Below are 20626 nucleotides of genomic sequence, written 5' to 3' on the forward strand. Positions count from 1 at the left end.
TGCTCAGTATTGCAGCTCAGCCCCACTGGCTTGAATCGGGCTGAGCTGCAACCAGGCCATGTGACCAATGTACGGCGAAGTCACATGGCCTAGGAAGAGGCTGTGGTGCTCATAGAGCAACTGACCTATTCTAACAGCTGATTGGCAGGGGTCCTGGGTGTCGAACCCCCACAGAGCTGATATTGATGACCTAACCTGAGGATAGGTCATCGGTAATAATTCCCAGATAACCCCCTTTAACTGATGGCCTATACTCAGGCCATCACTAGCCGATTGTCAGGAGTCGGACACCCTGCACTCGGGCCTATCAGCTGTTTGGTTATAGCTCCGGCACTGGAACTACACAGCACTCTCAAAAGTGTAGTGGAGGGAGCTTGTTAATACAATGCTGCTCCCACTAAAGTGATGAACTCTGTCCACTACACAGTTTATTTTACGTGGCGCTGTGTAGTTCCATTGCTGGAGCTATGCCCGAACAGCTGATAGACAGAGTGCAGGGTGTCTGACCCCTGCTGATCAACTTGTGATGGCCTGAGGATAGGTCACCAGTTAATAAAAGCTGAACAAACCCACCACTTACAGAAAAAAAACAAAAAAAAAACTGCATGCGTTTTTTATATTTGTTATTTTGCCACAAATAAAAAAGCTAATGTGTCATAGCACCCTTAGACAATTATTGAAGGCAATAATAGCTTTGAGCTGGTGTAAGCAGTTATAGAACTGAGGTAGGCTTGAAGCTGAATGATAACCAGTACAAATTTACAGATACAAACCAAATGTTATATAGTAAAGTACAAATATGGTACACAATTAAATATATGGTACCTTTTTTCTTCAGTAAATCTACCTTTGTGTGTAGAAAAGTAGAAATCAGAAATAAACCGATGAGATACTTAAGTACACTTATATAAAACAATACTTTACAATGATGGGAATATAAAACTTTGCCTTTACAAAGTACAGTAAAAAAAAAAAATTCATGTTCAGTTTCTTCACAAATGATGCTGAAATTATGTACTCAACACCATGCCATATGATGGAGATGTCAGAATACGATAGTGTTCAATCTGATTTCTATCCAATTTACCAAAATTACAAACATGTAATAACTAAGTTGTGAATACAGAATACTTTGTTCTTAAATAATAGTGTAAAAAAAAAAAGTTAATGAAGTTGGCAATTGGGGCAATAATCGGTCATAAATAACAGTGCTAGCTTATTTTACAGTTGTAAACGTGTGGACAAGCACTTAATTCTTGGTCCATGTTCTACTACGAAGACTGACCAATCCTTCACCATCACCACAGTGAGTGGACGAATATGGACACCATCAAAGCAGCTTACGGTGAATAATTTCCCAAACCATCTTTTTTCTAAAATAGGGCATGTGATGCTGTAAAAACAAAAACACAAGATATTTGTTGTGGAAAAGCAAGCTTTGGGTGAGGGAAGAATCAGCTGTAGAATTATCCAATTAGAACCAAAAGGCGTTTGACACTTTACCATGGCCCGATTTGTCATCAGGTCTTAGAGTTCACAGACACTTGTCACGGCTGTGTCATGGTCTGGTGGTGGTGGACCGTGACACTTTAGCCGTGCATGCTTATTGCCGGTGGCAACGTGTAGTTTTTAGCATGTTTACAGATCTCCCCTTTAAGGTTGTTGTCCCATCCCATTCTGGTAGGTATGGGGTTAAAGTGTGAGCAAGTTGGAGCCTGAGGTTAGTGGGACTTCAGCTTCTTGTGCAGCTGGAGTTGATGCTGCCTCCTGGACCTTACCATCTGTCCAGTTTGAGGGCCACCTTGTTGGACATACTGTCACGCTGGGGAGTGGGGGGAAACTCCACACCGTACAAGGTAGGTGTATGTTGCTAGGCCTGCTGGAGACTCTGGTTCATCCGTGTCGTGGATGAACAGGTCGTCTCCTAGCCCTGACATTACCAGGGATCTCTAGGGATAGTAGGGCACGAGGTTCCATGTATGAGCCCTCCCACCATTAGGAGGTCAGGGCTAGGATTTAGGGATGTGTTAGAAGGTGAACTGCTCCTTTTATTCCTGATTCCAGGCCTAGTGGCATATCCCGCCAACCTACATTGTATGGTGTGAAGTTTCCCCCCACTCCTCACCGTGACAACACCCTTTGGTATGTACTGTAATTTCTCTGTATGCTTGATACCCGTTCTGGAGATGCAAGAACGTATCACTCACAGAATAGCTGACTCTGCAGAATTCCAAATTAACACAGTTTTTTAATGCATTTAAACCGGGTTATTAATCCCTAGTCACAGGAATGGTACGGAATTTTAATTTATTTTCAATATGAAAAACACCAAGCAAAGTAGCCAAAAATGTCTTGAAAATGTGTATTTTACAAAGGGAAAAATGATCATTAGACAAATTTAAGTAATTGCTAAATACAAAAAAAAAAAAAAAAATAATAATAATAATAATAATAATAAGGGAAGGTAACAAGTTCTTTACTATCGATGTCCACTTTAACCAAGTGTCAAACTATATATATTTTTATATAACTGTAGTGGAGAGTCCACAATGCACGGAATAATCCCAGAACGGTATTAGATAACATTTTATGTTACAGTATTTAGAAGGAGATGGACCTCAGTAAGTCACATAAGGCCTCGTGTACACGACCATATTTGCTTTGTGGTCCGCAAATTGCAGATTCCAGCTGTGTGCATGCCACCATTTTTTTTTCAAAACTCTTCTAGAAATGTCCTATCCTTGTTTGCAAAAAGGGACAAGAATAGGACATGTCCCATTTTCTTTTTCGGGTGCTGCAGAATGGACACATGGATGCGGACAGCACATGATGAAATTATTGGGTCCACATCTGATTCGCAAAAAAAAAGTGGATTGGATGTGAACCGAACATACGATCGTAGCCTTATAAAAGCATTTCTACTCTGTGTAGAACTGGAAGAATAAGGGCTCATGCACACGGCCGCTAACTTGGCTGTGCCCATATTGCGGCCTACAATATACAGGCACTGGCTGTGTGCACACCATATCACTGATGCGGACCCATTCACTTGAAAGGGTCTGCAATCCGGAAGGAGCAGTGCAGAACATGTTCTATTTTTTTGGAGTGCGAACGGATCACGGACCCATTTAAGTTGAATTGGTCTGGATCGGTCTGTGGCAGCCACACGGATGGTGCCCGTGCACTAGGGACCACAAATTGCGATCCCCAATGCACGGAACTGCCGGCACACGATCGTGTGCATGAGCCCTAATACAGAGATGATGGCAAACAACAAATGTCCCAAGGCCCATCAACTTCACTATGTTCTCTGATGTACGTACCTGTGTGAAGGTGATAGGTTTATCTTTGGTAATGTAATCTGCATATTTGCAGGCAAACATTCCACAATCGCTCCCATTCATTTGTTGGGGAATCTCCTACAAGAACAGAAATTATACATATTGTAGTAAAGTAAATAAGTAGTAATAAAAGTAACAAATATTTTCTATAATTCACAAGACATACATGGCTTTTCTTGCTGCTCAGGTTCCACCCATTAGTATCAAAAGAGATTCCCTTCTTGTCTTGGCTCTCTTGTTTTAAATACTGCCTGTGAGGGGAAACAAGAAGCATTGTAAAATGCACACAAAACGAGCAAACATTGAGACACACATCTCAAAATGACAGACATGCTGCAAAGTAATCAATGAAGGCTCTGTTCACGGAAAGCATGTTACATTGATAGATCCGTTGCATGATGGATACCACTGGCACCTGACAGGCCCAGCGGACTTATAATGGGTTCCATCGAGTTTCATCAAGGTTACAGTCAAATTTGCTGGAATGGAGCTTCCAACACAGCTTTGAATATAGCCTAGAAAAAGACTGTGTGAAAAGTGTAGAAAAATAGTTTCTGCCAAATGTATTGTACAGAATAGTATTGTGTTCAGCGGTAATATCACTCATGTTCAGGTGTTTTTAAAACCCAAATCGGGATGAGATTCACAAAGGTGAAAACTTTCCTTTATACTTTCATATTTTAGGATACTCTCCAACCTTCCTTGCTATTGCCTATGTTTTTACCAGTTAAAACCAGATAGCGACATTTTAGCTTTCATCAATCCACTTTTATTTAGGAGTTTCAGCTCCTTTACATGTGGCACCCTGTTTTTAAAGGGACCAAAAGTAATCGGACAATTGACTCAAAGGCTGTTTCATGGGCAGGTGTGTGCAATTCCTTCATTATTTCATTCTCAATTAAGCACATAAAAGGCCTGGAGTTGATTTGAGGTGTGGTGCTTGTAATTTGAAGATTTTGCTGAGAAGTAAACATGCGGTCAAAGGAGCTCACTTAATGCAGGTGAAACAAGCCATCCTTCATCTGTGAAAACAGAAAAAACCCATCCGAGAAATTGCTACACTATTAGGAGAGGCAAAATCTACAGTTTGGTACATCCTGAGAAAGAAAGCATTGGTGACCTCAACAATGCAAAAAGACATGGACGCCCACGGAAGACAAGAGTGGTGGATGCAGATGTCGCAATAACGCCTGTACAAGCGTCTATGACGCTTGTTCAGGCCATTTTACTCCCTGGAAAAAGTATTGGTACACCTTAGACTTTTCCCCCACATTCATCAGCGCAGTGAGCACTGTGAACGGCACAGGCAGCGCAGCGATGCTGCCTGTGCCCGAAATAACCAATAACAAAGCTCCTTACAGCAAGGAAGAAGTTGCGGCAGTGTCAGTCTTCAAGTGAGTGATTTCCCCCCCTCCCCCAATCATGGTTCCCTCCAGTCTCCCAGTTCCATGCTCCCCCTCCTCCTGTCGTCCCACTAGTGACCCTGCTCCCCCCTCCTCCTGTCGTCCCACTAGGGACCCTGCTCCCCCCTCCTCCTGTCGTCCCACAGGGAAGAAGCTGAACAGACTCCACCAACTATGATGGGATCTGTTCAGTTTCCGTTCAGGATCTTTTTACCAGACAAAAAAAGTCCTGCATATGAGGCTTTTTTGTCTGGTCTTTCAACAGAATCTGCAACAGAGACTCCAAACGCAGCCTCCAATGCAGATGTGAGCGAGTGCAGGCCTATGTATTATGTATTTTAATTACTGCAACTTTTGTACTCCTACTCAGGTAAAACTACTCCTCAAAAATGGTCAAAGGAGTATTTTTGCTCTTGTGGAAAAAACGTAGTGTGACCTCTGGGTGGATGATCGCAGAATAATTACCATGGTGAAGAGAAACCCCTTCACTACAGCCAACCAAGTGAACAACACTCTCCAGGATATAGGAGTATCAATAACTAAATCTACAATAAAGAGAAGACTGCATGAAAGTAAATACAGAGGGTTCACTGCATAGTGCAAGCCACTCATAAGCCTCAAGAATAAAAAGGCTAGATTGAACTTTGCTAAAAAAATAAAATAAAAAAAAATTAAAAAACCAGCACACTTCTGGAAGAACATTCTTTGGACAGATGAAAGCAAGATTAACCTCTACCAGAATGATGGAAAGAAAAAAAAAAAAAAAAAGTATGGCAAAGGCATGGTACAGCTCATGATCCAAAGCATACAACATCATCTGTAAAACACGGCGGAGGCAGTGTGATGCTTGGGCATGCATGGCTGCCAGTGGCACTGGGTCCCTACTGTTTATTGATATGACACAGGACAGAAGCAGCCAGGTGAATTCTGGGGTTTTCAGAGACATACTGTGTGCTCAAATCCAGCCAAACTGATTGGCCGGTGTTTCATAATAGAGATGGACAATGACCCAACACAAAGTCAAAGCAACCCAGGAGCTTATTAAAGCAAAGTAGTGGAATATTCTTGAATGGCGAAGTCAGTCACCTGATCTGAACCCAATAGAGCATTTCACTTGTTAAAGACTAAACTTCAGACAGAAAGGCCACAAAAAAACAGCAACTGAAAACTGCTGCAATAATGGCCCGGCAGAGAATTAAAAAGGAGGAAACACAGCGTCTGGTGATGTCCATGAGTTCAAGACTTCAGGCAGCCATTGCCAACAAAGGGTTTTCAACCAAGTATTAAAAATTAACATTTTATTTGCAATTATTTTCAATTTGTCCAATTACTTTTGGGCCCCTGAAATGAAGGGATTGAGTTTAAAAAAATGCTTTAGCTCCTCACATTTTTATGCAATCATTTTGTTTAACCCACTGAATTAAAGCTGAAAGTCTGAACTTCAACTCCATCTTTGTTTTGTTCAAAATCCATTGTGGTAATGTGTATGAAACAGTCATGTAATGTCTCCAAGTTTCATTGCTCTGCTTAACCCCTTAAGGACTCGGCCCTATTTCACCTTAAGGACATGGCCATTTTTTGCAAATCTGACCAGTGTCACTTTAAGTGGTGATAACTTTAAAACGCTTTGACTTATCCAGGCCGTTCTGAGATTGTTTTTTCGTCACATATTGTACTTCATGACACTGGTAAAATGAAGTAAAAAAAAATATTTTTTTTGCATAAAACAAAAATACCTAATTTACCAAAAATTTGGAAAAATTTGCAAATTTCAAAGTTTCAGTTACTCTACTTCTGTAATACATAGTAATACCCCCGAAAAATTGTGATGACTTTACATTCCCCATATGTCTACTTCATGTTTGAATTATTTTGGGAATGCTATTTTATTTTTTGGGGATGTTACAAGTCTTAGAAGTTTAGAAGCAAATCTTGAAATTTTTCTGAAATTTACAAAAACTTAATTTTTAGGGACCACTACAGGTCTGAAGTCACTTTGCGAGGCTTACATAATAGAAACCACCATTCTATAAACTACACCCCTCAAGGTATTCAAAACTGATTTTACAAACTTTGTTAACCCTTTAGGTGTTGCACAAGAGTTATTGGCAAATGAGGATGAAATTTGAGAATTTCATTTTTTTGCCTAATTTTCAATTTTAACCCATTTTTTCCACCAACAAAGCAAGGGTTAACAGCCAAACAAGACTGTATCTTTATTGCCCTGACTCTGCCGTTTACAGAAACACCCCATATGTGGCCGTACACTACTGTACGGCCACACAGCGGGGCGTAGAGGGAAAGGTGCGCCGTTTTGGTTTTTGGAAGGCAGATTTTGCTGGACTGGTTTATTTACACCATGTCCCATTTGAAGCCCCCCTGATGCACCCCTAGAGTAGAAACTCCATAAAAGTGACCCCATCTAAGAAACTACACCCCTCAAGGTATTCAAAACTGATTTTACAAACTTTGTTAACCCTTTAGGTGTTGCACAAGATTTAATGGAAAATTTCGAAATTTCACTTTTTTGGCAGATTTTCCATTTTAATATTTTTTTTCCAGTTACAAAGCAAGGGTTAACAGCCAAACAAAACTCAATATTTATGGCCCTGATTCTGTAGTTTACAGAAACACCCCATATGTGGTCGTAAACTGCTGTACGGCCACATGGCAGGGCGCAGAAGGAAAGGAATGGCATACGGTTTTTGGAAGGCAGATTTTGCTGGACTGTTTTTTTTGACACCATGTCCCATTTGAAGCCCCCCTGATGCACCCCTAGAGTAGAAACTCCAAAAAAGTGACCCCATTTTAGAAACTACGGGATAGGGTGGCAGTTTTGTTGGTACTAGTTTAGGGTACATATGATTTTTGGTTGCTCTATATTACACTTTTTGTGCGGCAAGGTAACAAGAAATAGCTTTTTTGGCACAGTTTTTTTTTTTTGTTATTTACAACATTCATCTGAAAGGTTAGATCATGTGGTAATTTTATAGAGCAGGTTGTCATGGACGCGGCGATATAAAAAAAAAATTGTATACATTAGGTATTTATGTAAGTTTTACACAATGATTTCATTTTTAAAACAAAAAAAGTTTTAGTGTCTCCATAGCCTAAGAGCCATAGTTTTTTCAGTTTTTGGGCGATTATCTTAAGTAGGGTCTCATTTTTTGCGGGATGAGATGACTGTTTGATTGGCACTATTTTGGGGTGCATATGACTTTTTTAATCGCTTGCTATTACACTTTTTGTGACGTAAGATGACAAAAAATGGCTTTTTTTTAACACAGTTTTTATTTTTATTTTTTTACGGTGGTCATCTGAGGGGTTAGCTCATGCAATATTTTTATAGAGCCGGTCGATACGGACGCGGCGATACCTAATATGTATACTTTTTTTTATTTATGTAAGTTTTACACAATGATTTCCTTTTTGAAACAAAAATAAATAAATCATGTTTTAGTGTTTCTGTAGTCTAAGAGCCATAGTTTTTTCAGTTTTTGGGCGATTATCTTGGGTAGGGTATGATTTTTGCGGGATGAGATGACTGTTTGATTGTTACAATTTTGGCGTACATGCGACTTTTTTGATCACTTTTATTACCTTTTTTGGGAAGTAAGGTGGGCAAAATTTCAATTTCATCATAGTTTTTTTATTTTTATGGCGTTCCCCGTTCGGGTAAAGTAACATGACCGTTTTATAGATCAGGTCGTTACGGACGCGGCGATACCAAACATGTGTAGGGAATTTTATTTTTTTTTTCATTTTTAATCAGTGATAAATGTGTTTTTTGATTTTTACTTTTTTTTTCACTTTTTTTAACTTATTTTTTGACCCAGACCCACTTGGTTTTTGAAGATCCAGTGGGTCTGATGTCTGTATAATACAGTACAATATATATTGTACTGTACTGTATTTAACTTACACTTTGTCTGAACAGATCTATGCCTTTAGCACAGATCTGTTCAGCACCATGGACAGCAGGATGCCTGAGAAGGCGTCCTGTTGCCATGGGAACCTTCCCCGTCTGCTCAGTTGTGGCCACAACTTCGCAGACGGGAAAGGGTAAGGAGGGGGGCTCCCTCCCTCTGTCACCCCATCCTGTCGGGGGGCTGCAAAGCCACAGCAGCCCCCCGATGGGAGAGGGAGGGAGCCGCATCTTACTGTTAACTCTTTCCATACAGCGGTCCGTACGGACCGCTGTATGGAAAGGGTTAAACGGCTGACATTGCATCACAGATGTCAGCCGTTTATACCAGGGTGTCAGCAATGTGCTGACACCCTGGTATACCACTGTACACCAACGATTATTCAAGAGGAGGCGGGCGGGGGATCGCGATCCCGCCTGCCGCACCGCCCGCAACACCCCCCCTGCACCACCAGCCGCCATAAAACCATTCAGGGGTGCAGGGGGGGTGGAAAAAAAATGTATATGGGGCATTTTGAAGTTTGATCCCCGCGGACCCTGATCAGAATCAGCAAAAAGCGCAGCAAACCGCAGGTCTGAATTGACCTGCGGTTTGCTGCGATCGCCGATACAGGGGGGTCATATGACCCCCCCCGGCATCCTGTTCGGATTAACCCCAGCAGCGCCGCAATCTCATTTTAAACTCATGATGTACCGGTACGTCATGGGTCCTTAAGGACTCGGGAAACATGCCGTACCGGTACGTCATGCGTCCCTAAGGGGTTAAACGGTGTTAAAATTCAATGTATATGCGTTTCTGTATTACTCTTATACTGGTACTTTAAGACAGCAGCTAAGTGAAGTGACATGCCCCCTATGACCTGAGATGCAGACAATGTGAGCAGGGAGAAACAGGCTGTGACCAGTCTTGAGTAACTGCAGCCATACTGGCTAGAGACAGAACAGATTGTGTGCTGTATAAAAGGTGTAAGGATATACCAAAAGGGAAACCCTGTGCAGCCAGGCTGTGTGAACTTCGGTCTAGAGACGGACGGAGTACAAAGAAACAGTGCATTTAGTGGAGCCACGCTGAAAAGGACCGTGTGCAGCAACTAATCAGTGGAGCCGACATTGGGCTGTGTGAATTGCCACCAACAGTCAGGGCAGGCGCTTCCATATAGGCAAGGGGAACAATTGCCCCGGGCCCCCCAAGTCTTTAGGGGCCCCCGCCGGCCCGCAACTAACTATATATTTTTTTTTCTAATATATTAACACAAGAAAAAAAAAGAAAAAATTATAAAAATATGTTTAACATAACCGGATTTAAACAATAGGTATTTTTCAAAGAGATATTCGCTTTAAAAGGTACAAGCCCAGAGTCTGGGGTTGTTCACACTGCAAATAAATATAAATTCTATCCACAGTTTTAGAAAGACCTAGTGTTCAATCAGTGTATTCACATATGAAAGATATGCAGGAATCTGTGCTGCTGAAAAATCTGCTCCATACTTCTGAAAGCAGTCGTTTCATCAGTAAGCACATGGATTTCTGCTAGCTTCATTCATCTAAAAGGTGCAGCTGCATACATTTCTGCAACTAATCTGCAGCATTTGAATATATCCTTAAAGGGATTTTCTGAGACTTTTCTACTGATGACTTTTCCTCTGGATTGGTTATCATTATCTGATCGGTGGGGGACCGACACACGATCAGGTGTTTGAGAAGGCACCGCCGCTGACCGTAGCCAACTGATCAGTTACTGGGTCATCAGTAGAAAGAGTTGGAAGACCCCTTGAATTTACACATCAAGAGCTAGAAGTTCTTACAAAACTCCCTTTTTTCATCATTTCTGACAGCTCTCACCTTCCCTTCTCTCAGTGTTAGTTTGTACACAGAGCACGGAAAGGAGGAAAGAGTCCAACAGCAGCTCACACAGGCTTCAGACAGAGGAAAGCAAACACACAGAAGTTTGCAGGGGGGTGACAGCAGCATCCTGGTCCCACAGATGCAGCCTGTATTACAAGGAGGGACCCCCCCATGAGAAATCTAAAACTAGGAGCAGGTTGCAAACAAAATATCAGTCGGCCTAAAATTAAATCAATGGAGATTGCAACCATAAAATAAATATATATATTTTTCATGTCAAATTCCATAGCCTTTAAAAGGAGTTGTCTCACTTCAGTAAGTGCCATTTATCATGTAGATAAAGTTAATATAAGTCACTTACTAATATATTGCTTCCTTTACCGGCTGGATTAATTTTTCTATCACATTACACACTGCTCGTTTCCATGGTTACAGACCACCGTCCAATCCATCAGCAATGGCCGTGCCTGCACAATATAGGAAAAAGCACTGGCCTATGTGCGCTCCCATGGTCCCGGCCACCAGAGAGGCGGACTCTTTTTCCTATAGTGTGCAAGCACGACCACCACTGATGGATTGCAGGGTGGTCTGTAACCATAGAAACGAGCAGTGTATAATGTCATGGAAAAATTTATCCAGCCAGCAAAGGAAGCAATATGGATAATAACAATACATTAATAAGTGGCTTGTATTAACTTCCTCTACATGATAAATGCAACTTACTGAAGAGAGACAACCCCTTTAAGGTATACCGAATTAATATGGATACCTAATTGTACATGCTACTTACAATAATATTCTGCAGGCTTCATTGTTAAGTCCACCCATAGAATCATAGTACGTTATACTCTTTTTCCTAAAATCGATCACCTGCAAATTTGAAGTTACATCATTATTTTCTTCATGCAATGCAAAATAGATAACCATCATTAACAAATACTGGCTCATCAAAACCACCATTTAATTATGGAAACATGATCACATTTATGGAAGTACTTGGTTACATTCCTTAGGCCTCTTTCACACGGGCGTTGCGGGAAAATGTGCGGGTGCGTTGCGTGAAAATGCGCGATTTTTCCGCGCGAGTGCAAAACATTGTAATGCGTTTTGCACTCGCGTGAGAAAAATCGCGCATGTTTGGTACCCAAACCTGAACTTCTTCACAAAAGTTCGGGTTTGGGATCGGTGTTCTGTAGATTGTATTATTTTCCCTTATAACATGGTTATAAGGGAAAATAATAGCATTCTGAATACAGAATGCATAATAAAATAGCGCTGGAGGAGTTAAAAAAAATAAAAATAAATAATAATAATTTAACTCACCTTAATCCACTTGCTCGCGCAGCCCGGCTTCTCATCAGTCTTCTTTTTTGCTGTGTGCAGGAAAAGGACCTGTGGTGACGTCACTCCGGTCATCACATGATCCATCACCATGGTAAAAGATCATGTGACGACTGGAGTGACGTCACCACAGGTCCTTTTCCTGCACACAGCAAAAAAGAAGACAGAAGAGAAGCCGGGCTGCGCGAGCAAGTGGATTAAGGCGAGTTAAATTATTATAATTTTTTTTTTAACCCCTCCAGCCCTATTTTACTATGCAACCGTGTTATAAGGGAAAATAATAATGATCGGGTCCCCATGCCGATAGTCTCCTAGCAACAGTGCGTGAAAATCGCACCGCATCCGCACTTGCTTGCGATTTTCACACAACCCCATTCATTTCTATGGGGCCTGCGTTACGTGAAAAACGCACAAAGAGGAGCATGCTGCGATTTTCACGCAACGCACAAGTGATGCGTGAAAATCACCGCTCGTGTGCACAGCCCCATAGAAATGAATGGATTCAGTGCGGGTGCAATGCGTTCAACTCACGCATCCGCGCAGAATACTCACCCGTGTGAAAGGGGCCTTACTGTTAGGCTAGTTTCACACTTATGGCAGGGAAATTCGGCAGGCTGTACCGGTAGCGAACAGCCTACCGGAGTTCTCCAAATCTGGCACTGCTGGCTACTGCCTCCCTCCCGTCGGTCGGCATGGACTATTATGGGGTCTGACAGAGATCCGGCAGATCCGGCCGATCCGGCCACTACCCGGCTCCTCTACCCTTTTTAATCCCTTAAAAATACAACAATTTTTCCTATTCATCCTCACCTTCCAAGAGCAATAGCTTTATTTTTCTGTTGACATAGCAGTATTTTTTTTTTATTTTTTTATTTAAGAGTTTGTATTTTGCAACACCACAATTTAACAGATTAATTATTTGTAGGGTGGAAAGAAAAAAATCCACCCAAAACTCTGCCATTGTTTTTGGGTTTCATTTTTTATGGGATTTAGTGTCTACCTAAAAAAAAAAAAAAAGTTCAGTGCTGGGTCCGTTATTATTTATTAAGGATATAGAAGATGGGGTTATTTGCACAGTTTCTATTTTTGTAGACGACTCAGGTCATGTAGTACTGTACGGTCTATGGAACATAAATTACAGGTTCGGTGTTTGGGCATCCATGTGGCCAAGGAGATTCAATAAGTGCTGTGGAGTCAAGAGGCAGTAGAAATATTCCAACTCTGGCTTTAAAAGGATTAAATATTATTAATATAGTATAACTGATTTATTAAAAGCAGAACTTTTATATTTTCGTGGGAATTTAGGAAAGTTTAGACATTTTTAATCATATAAATATATGCAATATTGTATCAAGCTAAGGGTCCTATTTATCAAAAAGTGATAGTATGGATGCTGAAGCAGCTATAGAAAATCAGTTATCACCTCTCCTTTGTTCTCTCTAGACTAAAGATGGCGATATACACAAGATAGCTGTCAGCTCGTTTGGCCAACAGCTACCGTATTTTTAAGACTATAAGACGCACACCTAGGATTTGGAGGAGGAAAATCAGATTTTTCATCAGACCTCAGATCAGACCCCCAATCCTCAGACTGCATTGAAAACCTACACACAAAAAACCTCACATACTGTGAATTTTAAAAATTTCACCGCAGATCAATTTCCACATTGTAAATGTTTTTTTTTGAAAATCCGATCTGCTTAACCAGTACTGTATTATGCAGCAAATTTATGCATAATACGCACTGTGTGCATTTGGCCTAATGCTTCCGTAAATGTGTGAAATTCCATTCCCTTAATTCACATCTCCTTCAATCTTTTTGTTGAACTCAATGGACATATGCACTTTTCAACCCTACTAGGTAACAGCAACATCTTTAGTACTATTTTGGCATACTTAAGATTATTTTTATTTTTTTCATTTCTTTGGGAGGAGGTTGACAAAAAAACAAACAACAACTATGACATGACATATTTAAGTGTAAAATATATTAAATATAATATATATATAAATATTATATTATATATATATATATATACACACACACACACACACACACACACACACACTGCCAGTCCCAAAAAAAAAAAAAAGTCGCCACCAAAAATATTTAATTGGACCGCCTTTAGCTTTGATTACGGCACGCATTTGCTGTGGCATTGTTTCGATAAGCTTCTGCAATGTCACAAGATTTATTTCCATCCAGTGTTGCATTCCTTTTTGCTGGAGAAGGCTGCGCAAAGCCTTCTCCAGCACATCCCAAAGATTCTCAATGGGGTTAAGGTCTGGACTCTGTGGTGGCCAATCCATGTGTGAAAATGATGTCTCATGCTCACTGAACCACTCTTTCACAATTTGAGCCCGATGAATCCTGGCATTGTCATCTTGGAATATGCCTGTGCCATCAGGGAAGAACAAATCCATTGATGGAATAACCTGGTCATTCAGTATGTTCAGGTAGTCGCTGACCTCATTCTTGGAGCACATACTGTTGCTGAACCTAGACCTGACCAACTGCAGCAACCCCAGATCATAGCACTGCCCCCACAGGCTTGTACAGTAGGCACTAGGCATGATGGGTACATTACTTCATCTGCCTCTCTTCTTACCCTGATGCGCCCATCACTCTGGAACAGGATAAATCTGGACTCATCAGACCACATGACCTTCTTCCATTGCTCCAGAGTCCAATATTTATGCTCCCTAGCAAATTGAAGCCTTTTTTTCGGGTTTGCCTCACTGATTAGTGGTTTTCTTGCCGCTACACAGTTGTTCAGTCCCAATCCCTTGAGTTCCCTTCGCATTGTGCGTGTGGAAATGCTCTTACCTTCACTATTAAACATAGCCCTGAGTTCTACTGTTTTTCTTCTATTTGATTTCACCAAACGTTTACGTGATCGCCGATCACGGTCATTCAGGATTTTTTTCCTGCCACATTTCTTCCTTGAATACGATGGGTCCCCACTATCCTTCCAATTTTTAATAATGCGTTGGACAGTTCTTAACCCAGTTTTAGTAGTCTCTGCAATCTCCTTAGATGTTTTCTCTGCTTGATGCATGCCAATGATTTGACCCTTCTCAAACAGACTAACATCTTTACCACAACCACGAGATGTGTCTTTCAACATGGTTGTTTAAGAAATGAGAAGCAACTCATTGCATCAGTTGGGGTTAAATAATTTGTTGCCAGCTGAAAGATAAATCGCCCATGCAGTAATTATCCAATAGGAGGCTCATAACTATTTTCTTCGTTAAATCCAGGTGACGACTTTTTTTTTTGGACAGGCAGTGTATATACACATACACAGTGTTTATTTTTTTTTACATGATAAATGGAAAACTTCTAATTTTTATTCTTTTTTTTTTTAACCTAAACATTTTTTCCAGTCCCACTAAGGGACTTTAGCATGCCATTGCTGGTATAATAAATGCACTGTAACCTGCTAAGATTCCACAGTCGCTATTGACCACAGCATCTGAGAAAGATAAAAATGTTGGGATCAAAGAAAGAGGTTAATAAGAGAAGGACGATTATAAAGAATAATTTATGTCTTACAGCCAAGCACCAATGTACTCCAAGGTGAACTGGCACTAACAAAATAGCCACATCAAAAACATCCACTTTCTTTGTCCATCGTTTCACTGCCTGAAATCCAGCAGATTTTAACTTCGGGAAAAAAAATGTATTGAACGCATGAACTTTTGGCAAGCCTTTCCGTTGACTTCTTTCCATCAGAAGATTCATATAGAAGTTTATTATCTAGATAAAAAGACAAAAGGACATAGTGTAACAAATCCAAATTTTTAGGTTTGAGCAAGTTCACAATTGTGGATTTGTAGAGGATTAAATATGCACCAAATCCATAATTACGCTGTGGATTTGTACGCCACACGTGACTCTAGACCTAAAGGCGTTGTCAAGGTTTTTTTTGTTTTTTTTGTTTTTTTTTTACTCTGCCCTCAGCAGGACCTAAGGAGAAATCCATACTTACCTGGTCCCAGTGGTCTTCACTAGGCTTCTGGTTCCCAACTGTCAATTTCCTGCTGCATGAGATCACGTGGGCTGCTGCAGCCAATGACTGGCCTCAGTGGTGACCTGTCCCCAAGCAGCACATGACCCACAAGTAGTGCGTCGCTTGGGTAGCAGCACATGTGACTCTGTCTGACAGACAGCCTGGGAGCCAGAACAGAGTGGCTAGGGCCAGGTGAATATGGATTTCGTCACAGGTTCCATAAGCTGGGGGCAGATTTACAAAAAAAAAAAAAAAAAAAAAAAACCCTAGACAACCATCCCATTTAAGATGAAACATTGTTATCACAATGTCAAATTACACTATAAGGGTCCATTCACACGTCCGTGTGTGTGGATCCGCAAAACACGGACATCGGCGATGTGTGTTCCGCATTTTGCGGACCGCACATCGCCGGCACTTAATAGAAAATGCCTATTCTTGTCCGCACTTGGGGACAAGAATAGGACATGTTCTATATTTTTCGGGATCGGAATTGCGGACCAGGAAGCGCGGATACGCAATTCCGGATCCGAGCAGCACATTGTGCTGCCCCATAGAAATGAATGGGTCCGCAATTCCGTTCCGCAAAATGCGGAACGAAATTGCGGACGTGTGAAAGGACCCTTAGTTTAATTATTTATATGTTGTGTTGCAATATAGTATTCATGAACATCCTAAAGGGAGTTCAAACTTCAATAAATTGGCTTTCCAGAGGTAGGAATGAGCAAAGGATGTGCTAATAATGACATCAAAACATCCACAAGCTACTTTTCTGAACAGGCTGTTCAGCTCACAAAGGGCAGCAAAGGATCTATGTATGGGCACATTCTATTTTGGATTTCCTGCCCAGGAAACTATGACTAAAAAAGTGACTACTCTTTAGGCCTATTGCACACGACCGTATGGCTTTTTCAGTGTTTTGCGATCCGTTTTTCACGGATCCGTTGTTCCGTTTTTTGTTTCCGTTGTGTTTCCGTTTCTGTTCCGTTTTTCCGTTCCGTTTTTCCGTATGGCATATACAGTATACAGTAATTACATAGATAAAATTGGGCTGGGCATAACATTTTCAATAGATGGTTCAGCAAAAAACGGAACGGAAACGGAAGACATACGGATGCATTTCCGTATGTGTTCCGTTTTTTTGCGGACCCATTGACTTGAATGGAGCCACGGACTGTGATTTGCGGGCAATAATAGGACATGTTCTATGTTAAAACGGAACGGAAAAACGGAAATACGGAAACGGAATGCATACGGAGTACATTCCGTTTTTTTTGCGGACCCATTGAAATGAATGGTTCCGTATACGGACCTTACACGGAACGCAAAAAACGTCCAGTAAACGGGAAAAAAAAACGTCCGTGTGCAATAGGCCTTAACCAGCGTTTCTGCATTACCACATGGAATGGGGGATCACAGAGTATTAAAAACAGTATTATTCTTCCAGATTCCTGTTTTGTTATTATTAAAAGGTTTGCCTTAGAATCAGACAATCCAATGCCCTAGTAGTGAGTTAAAGAGGTTGTCTGGTTTCAGAGATGAACCCGGACATACCCAGAATTTCACCCAGGCAGCCCCCCTGACAAGAGCATCGGAGCAGTTCATGCTCTGATGCTCTCTTTTGCCCTACGCTGAATCGAGCAGGGCAAAGGCATTTTGTGGAGTTTGGGCTTCCAGGCGGAGGCTTCCACCCAACATTGAGCCCGGTGACGTCACCGACACTGATGGGCGTGCTTCAGCGCTGCCCTAGCCCGTAAAACGGCTGGGGTAGCGCTAAAGCCTGCCCATCAGAGCAGTTGACGTCACAGAACACAATGCTGGGCGGAAGCCTCTGCCCGGGAGTTTATTATATTAACTAAAAGAGCCCTTGCCTTGCGCGATCCTGCGCAGGGCAAAGGAGAGCATCGGAGCATGAACTGCTCTGATGCTCTTGTCAGGGGGGCTGCCTGGGTGAAATTATGGCTATGTCGGGGTTCAGAGCTGAACCCCTTTAATAGTGAGGTGCCTTCCGGTATTACTCAGAGCACTGAGGGTCTCTCAAACTAGAGGATCCCCTATGAATGTACATTACATAGTCAACCCATTAATTTCAATAGGTATCATGTAATGCTTCATATCTAATGTAGCAACACTGCTGAGGGGGGGGGGGGGGGGGGGACTTCAAAGGGGGTACACCAAGACCATAAAAAAAACAAAAAACATTTCAGTAAGGCATTAATAAGCTCACCTCATCATTGAGCCAGTTTAGACTATTAAGGGTCATAATATCTTTGCGAGTAATTGTCAACCTGAACGCTTCACTTAAAACTTGATCCTGGCTGCCACCATAAAGCGCATGCTTTATTTCCTTCTCCATTTCCTTTATTTAAGACATGAAATGAAACAGTCACAAAACATAGAAAGCTGTTGTCCGAACATGTAAGTGAATACAAGCAAAGAAAATACCGGTGTAAGCTCTGGGAATTCCTGCTCTTCCTGGACAGATTCCACTTTTTTTGGAAGTAAGGTAACGGGAATTTCCTTTTCCAGAGGTACACGAAGATTTAAGTCTACGGCATCATGTACAGAGTGTTCCTGCAGCCTCTATATTTAAAAGATAAAAATGCATATTTACAGTATAGGTTTAGAGGCCATGAAATTACAAAGGCTGTTTAAGGAAAGGTCTGTCGGTGGAAAATAAATTTTCACTACCATTTTACAGTCAGGAATATATAGCACCCCTGCTCTATTATTGGTGTATATGACTTACCCGTTATAAAACGGACACCCAAAGGGTAACCCAGACGTTAATCCCCACATTTTACTGTATCCCAGCTGCCATTTCCCAATCTACAAATTTAAAGGGTTTCTGTCACCCCGCAAAACTCATTTTTTTTTTTGGGATAGTTAGATTCTTCATAGTGCGATATAGGAGAATATAATGCTCTTACTTACTTTCATGCGGCCGATTCTTTATAAAACGAACTTTTATAATATGTAAATGAGGGCTCTACCAGCAAGTAGGGCGTCTACTTGCTGGTAGCTGCTGCAGAAATCCGCCCCCTCGCCGTGTTGATTGACAGGGCCAGCCGTGATCTCCTCTTCCGGCTGGCCCTGTCAGTAATTCAAAAATCGCGCGCCTCGCGTCATTCGGCGCAGGCGCTCTGAGATGAGGAGGCTCGTCTCCTCAGCACTCCCTCAGTGCGCCTGCGCCGATGACATCACCGAAAGAGAAGACGTCATCGGCGCAGGCGCACTGAGGGAGTGCTGAGGAGACGAGCCTCCTCATCTCAGAGCGCCTGCGCCGAATGACGCGAGGCGCGCGATTTTTGAATTACTGACAGGGCCGGCCGGAGGAGGAGATCACGGCTGGCCCTGTCAATCAACACGGCGAGGGGGCGGATTTCTGCAGCAGCTACCAGCAAGTAGACGCCCTACTTGCTGGTAGAGCCCTCATTTACATATTATAAAAGTTCGTTTTATAAAGAATCGGCCGCATGAAAGTAAGTAAGAGCATTATATTCTCCTATATCGCACTATGAGGAATCTAACTATCCAAAAAAAAAAAAAAAAAAGAGTTTTGCGGGGTGACAGAAACCCTTTAAGCCTTTAACACTGCAAGAATTTTGAGCCTTAAATATTTTTTTTTTTTTAAAGCTTCCTCCCAGCCACTGGTACCAGAGTAGAAACCCATATGCACTTGCTCCCGGCTGATCTGCTGCAGCTCCCGAATGGTCTACACTGGACTTCCGGTCCCAGTCTCTCATCTTACACCTGGACGGGGTCACGTGCACCATTGCAGCCAATGGCTGGTCTCAGCGGTGACATGTCTCCAAGCAGCACATGACCCAGCAGTGATGTGCTGATTTGGGACACATGACCGATGAGGCCAGTCAATGACTGCAGTAGCACATGTGATCCAGTATGTGCAGAATTTGACAGACAGGGACCGGAAGACCTGTGAAGACAGTCCAGGGCAACTCTTTTAAATAGACTCCAGAAAAAACAGATACAGTGGGCAATACTTAATGTTAGCATGAAAGGGCAGTACATAAATTCTGGTGTTCTTTTAATTGGTCAAAAACCTCTGTTGGCCCTGCAGCAGGCATAACATAGTTGAAACTGCTTTTCCTGCATGAGTATTTTCAGAACATTATATGCCATTATATTGCATGAGCAGTCCTCTATACACCAATGAAACTAGGCCTTAAAGATAAAGATTCTGTACTCTGCTATTTCTAGCAGTCCCATTGGCAATGAATGGATGTGCTTGCATGTACCACTCCATTCTTTCAGGGGAAGTGGACCCCATTCTCGTGACTGGTGACGGTTCCAGCTGTCAGACCTCCACCAATCAGATGCTTACCAAGCACAGCATTGTATATTGTAAAGTGGCTGTGCTTGGTATTGCAGCTCAGTCCCATTAACGTGCAAATGGGCCATATGACCGAACATGGTCTAGGAAGAGGCCTAAGCGCTCACAGAGTGCTGCGGCTGCTTCATACTGATCCAGAAGATAAGTCATCAATATCAAAAGCCCAGAGAACCCTTTAGGTAAACAAATAAGTGATAACTAAAAACAATAACAATTTTTTATATAGAAATACCTGCTTTTGAAGCTTTAGGGCAAGTGCTTTCTGTTCTTCGATCAACCTCCTCCTTTCCCTTGCTCTTGAATCATAGAGGTTGGTGCTAATAACAAAAAATTAATAAAAAATTAGAATGTAAAAAAAAAAAAAAAGTTATTTTTCACATTTTCACTGCCTGATGCAATATACT

The 20626-nt window shown here is 41.8% G+C and overlaps 1 protein-coding gene across 2 annotated transcripts in view; it reads right to left on the reverse strand.

Moving 5' to 3' along the window:
- Positions 1–531: 531 nt before the first annotated feature.
- Positions 532–20626, reverse strand: part of SENP1 (SUMO specific peptidase 1) — a 47261-nt gene continuing 27166 nt past the window's right edge. For both annotated transcript variants that reach the window (XM_040425890.1, XM_040425889.1), the window contains exons 11-18: positions 20455–20539; positions 18314–18451; positions 18096–18227; positions 15412–15615; positions 11305–11384; positions 3508–3592; positions 3324–3419; positions 532–1393 (exon numbers count right to left, since the gene is read on the reverse strand). In XM_040425890.1, coding sequence (XP_040281824.1) covers positions 1331–1393; positions 3324–3419; positions 3508–3592; positions 11305–11384; positions 15412–15615; positions 18096–18227; positions 18314–18451; positions 20455–20539 — 883 coding nt within the window. In that variant the 3' untranslated portion in view covers positions 532–1330. The remainder of the gene's footprint in view (positions 1394–3323; positions 3420–3507; positions 3593–11304; positions 11385–15411; positions 15616–18095; positions 18228–18313; positions 18452–20454; positions 20540–20626) is intronic.

The sequence above is a fragment of the Bufo bufo genome, chromosome 3 (assembly GCF_905171765.1).
Source record: "Bufo bufo chromosome 3, aBufBuf1.1, whole genome shotgun sequence".
In the NCBI taxonomy this organism is placed as follows: Eukaryota; Metazoa; Chordata; class Amphibia; order Anura; family Bufonidae; genus Bufo; species Bufo bufo.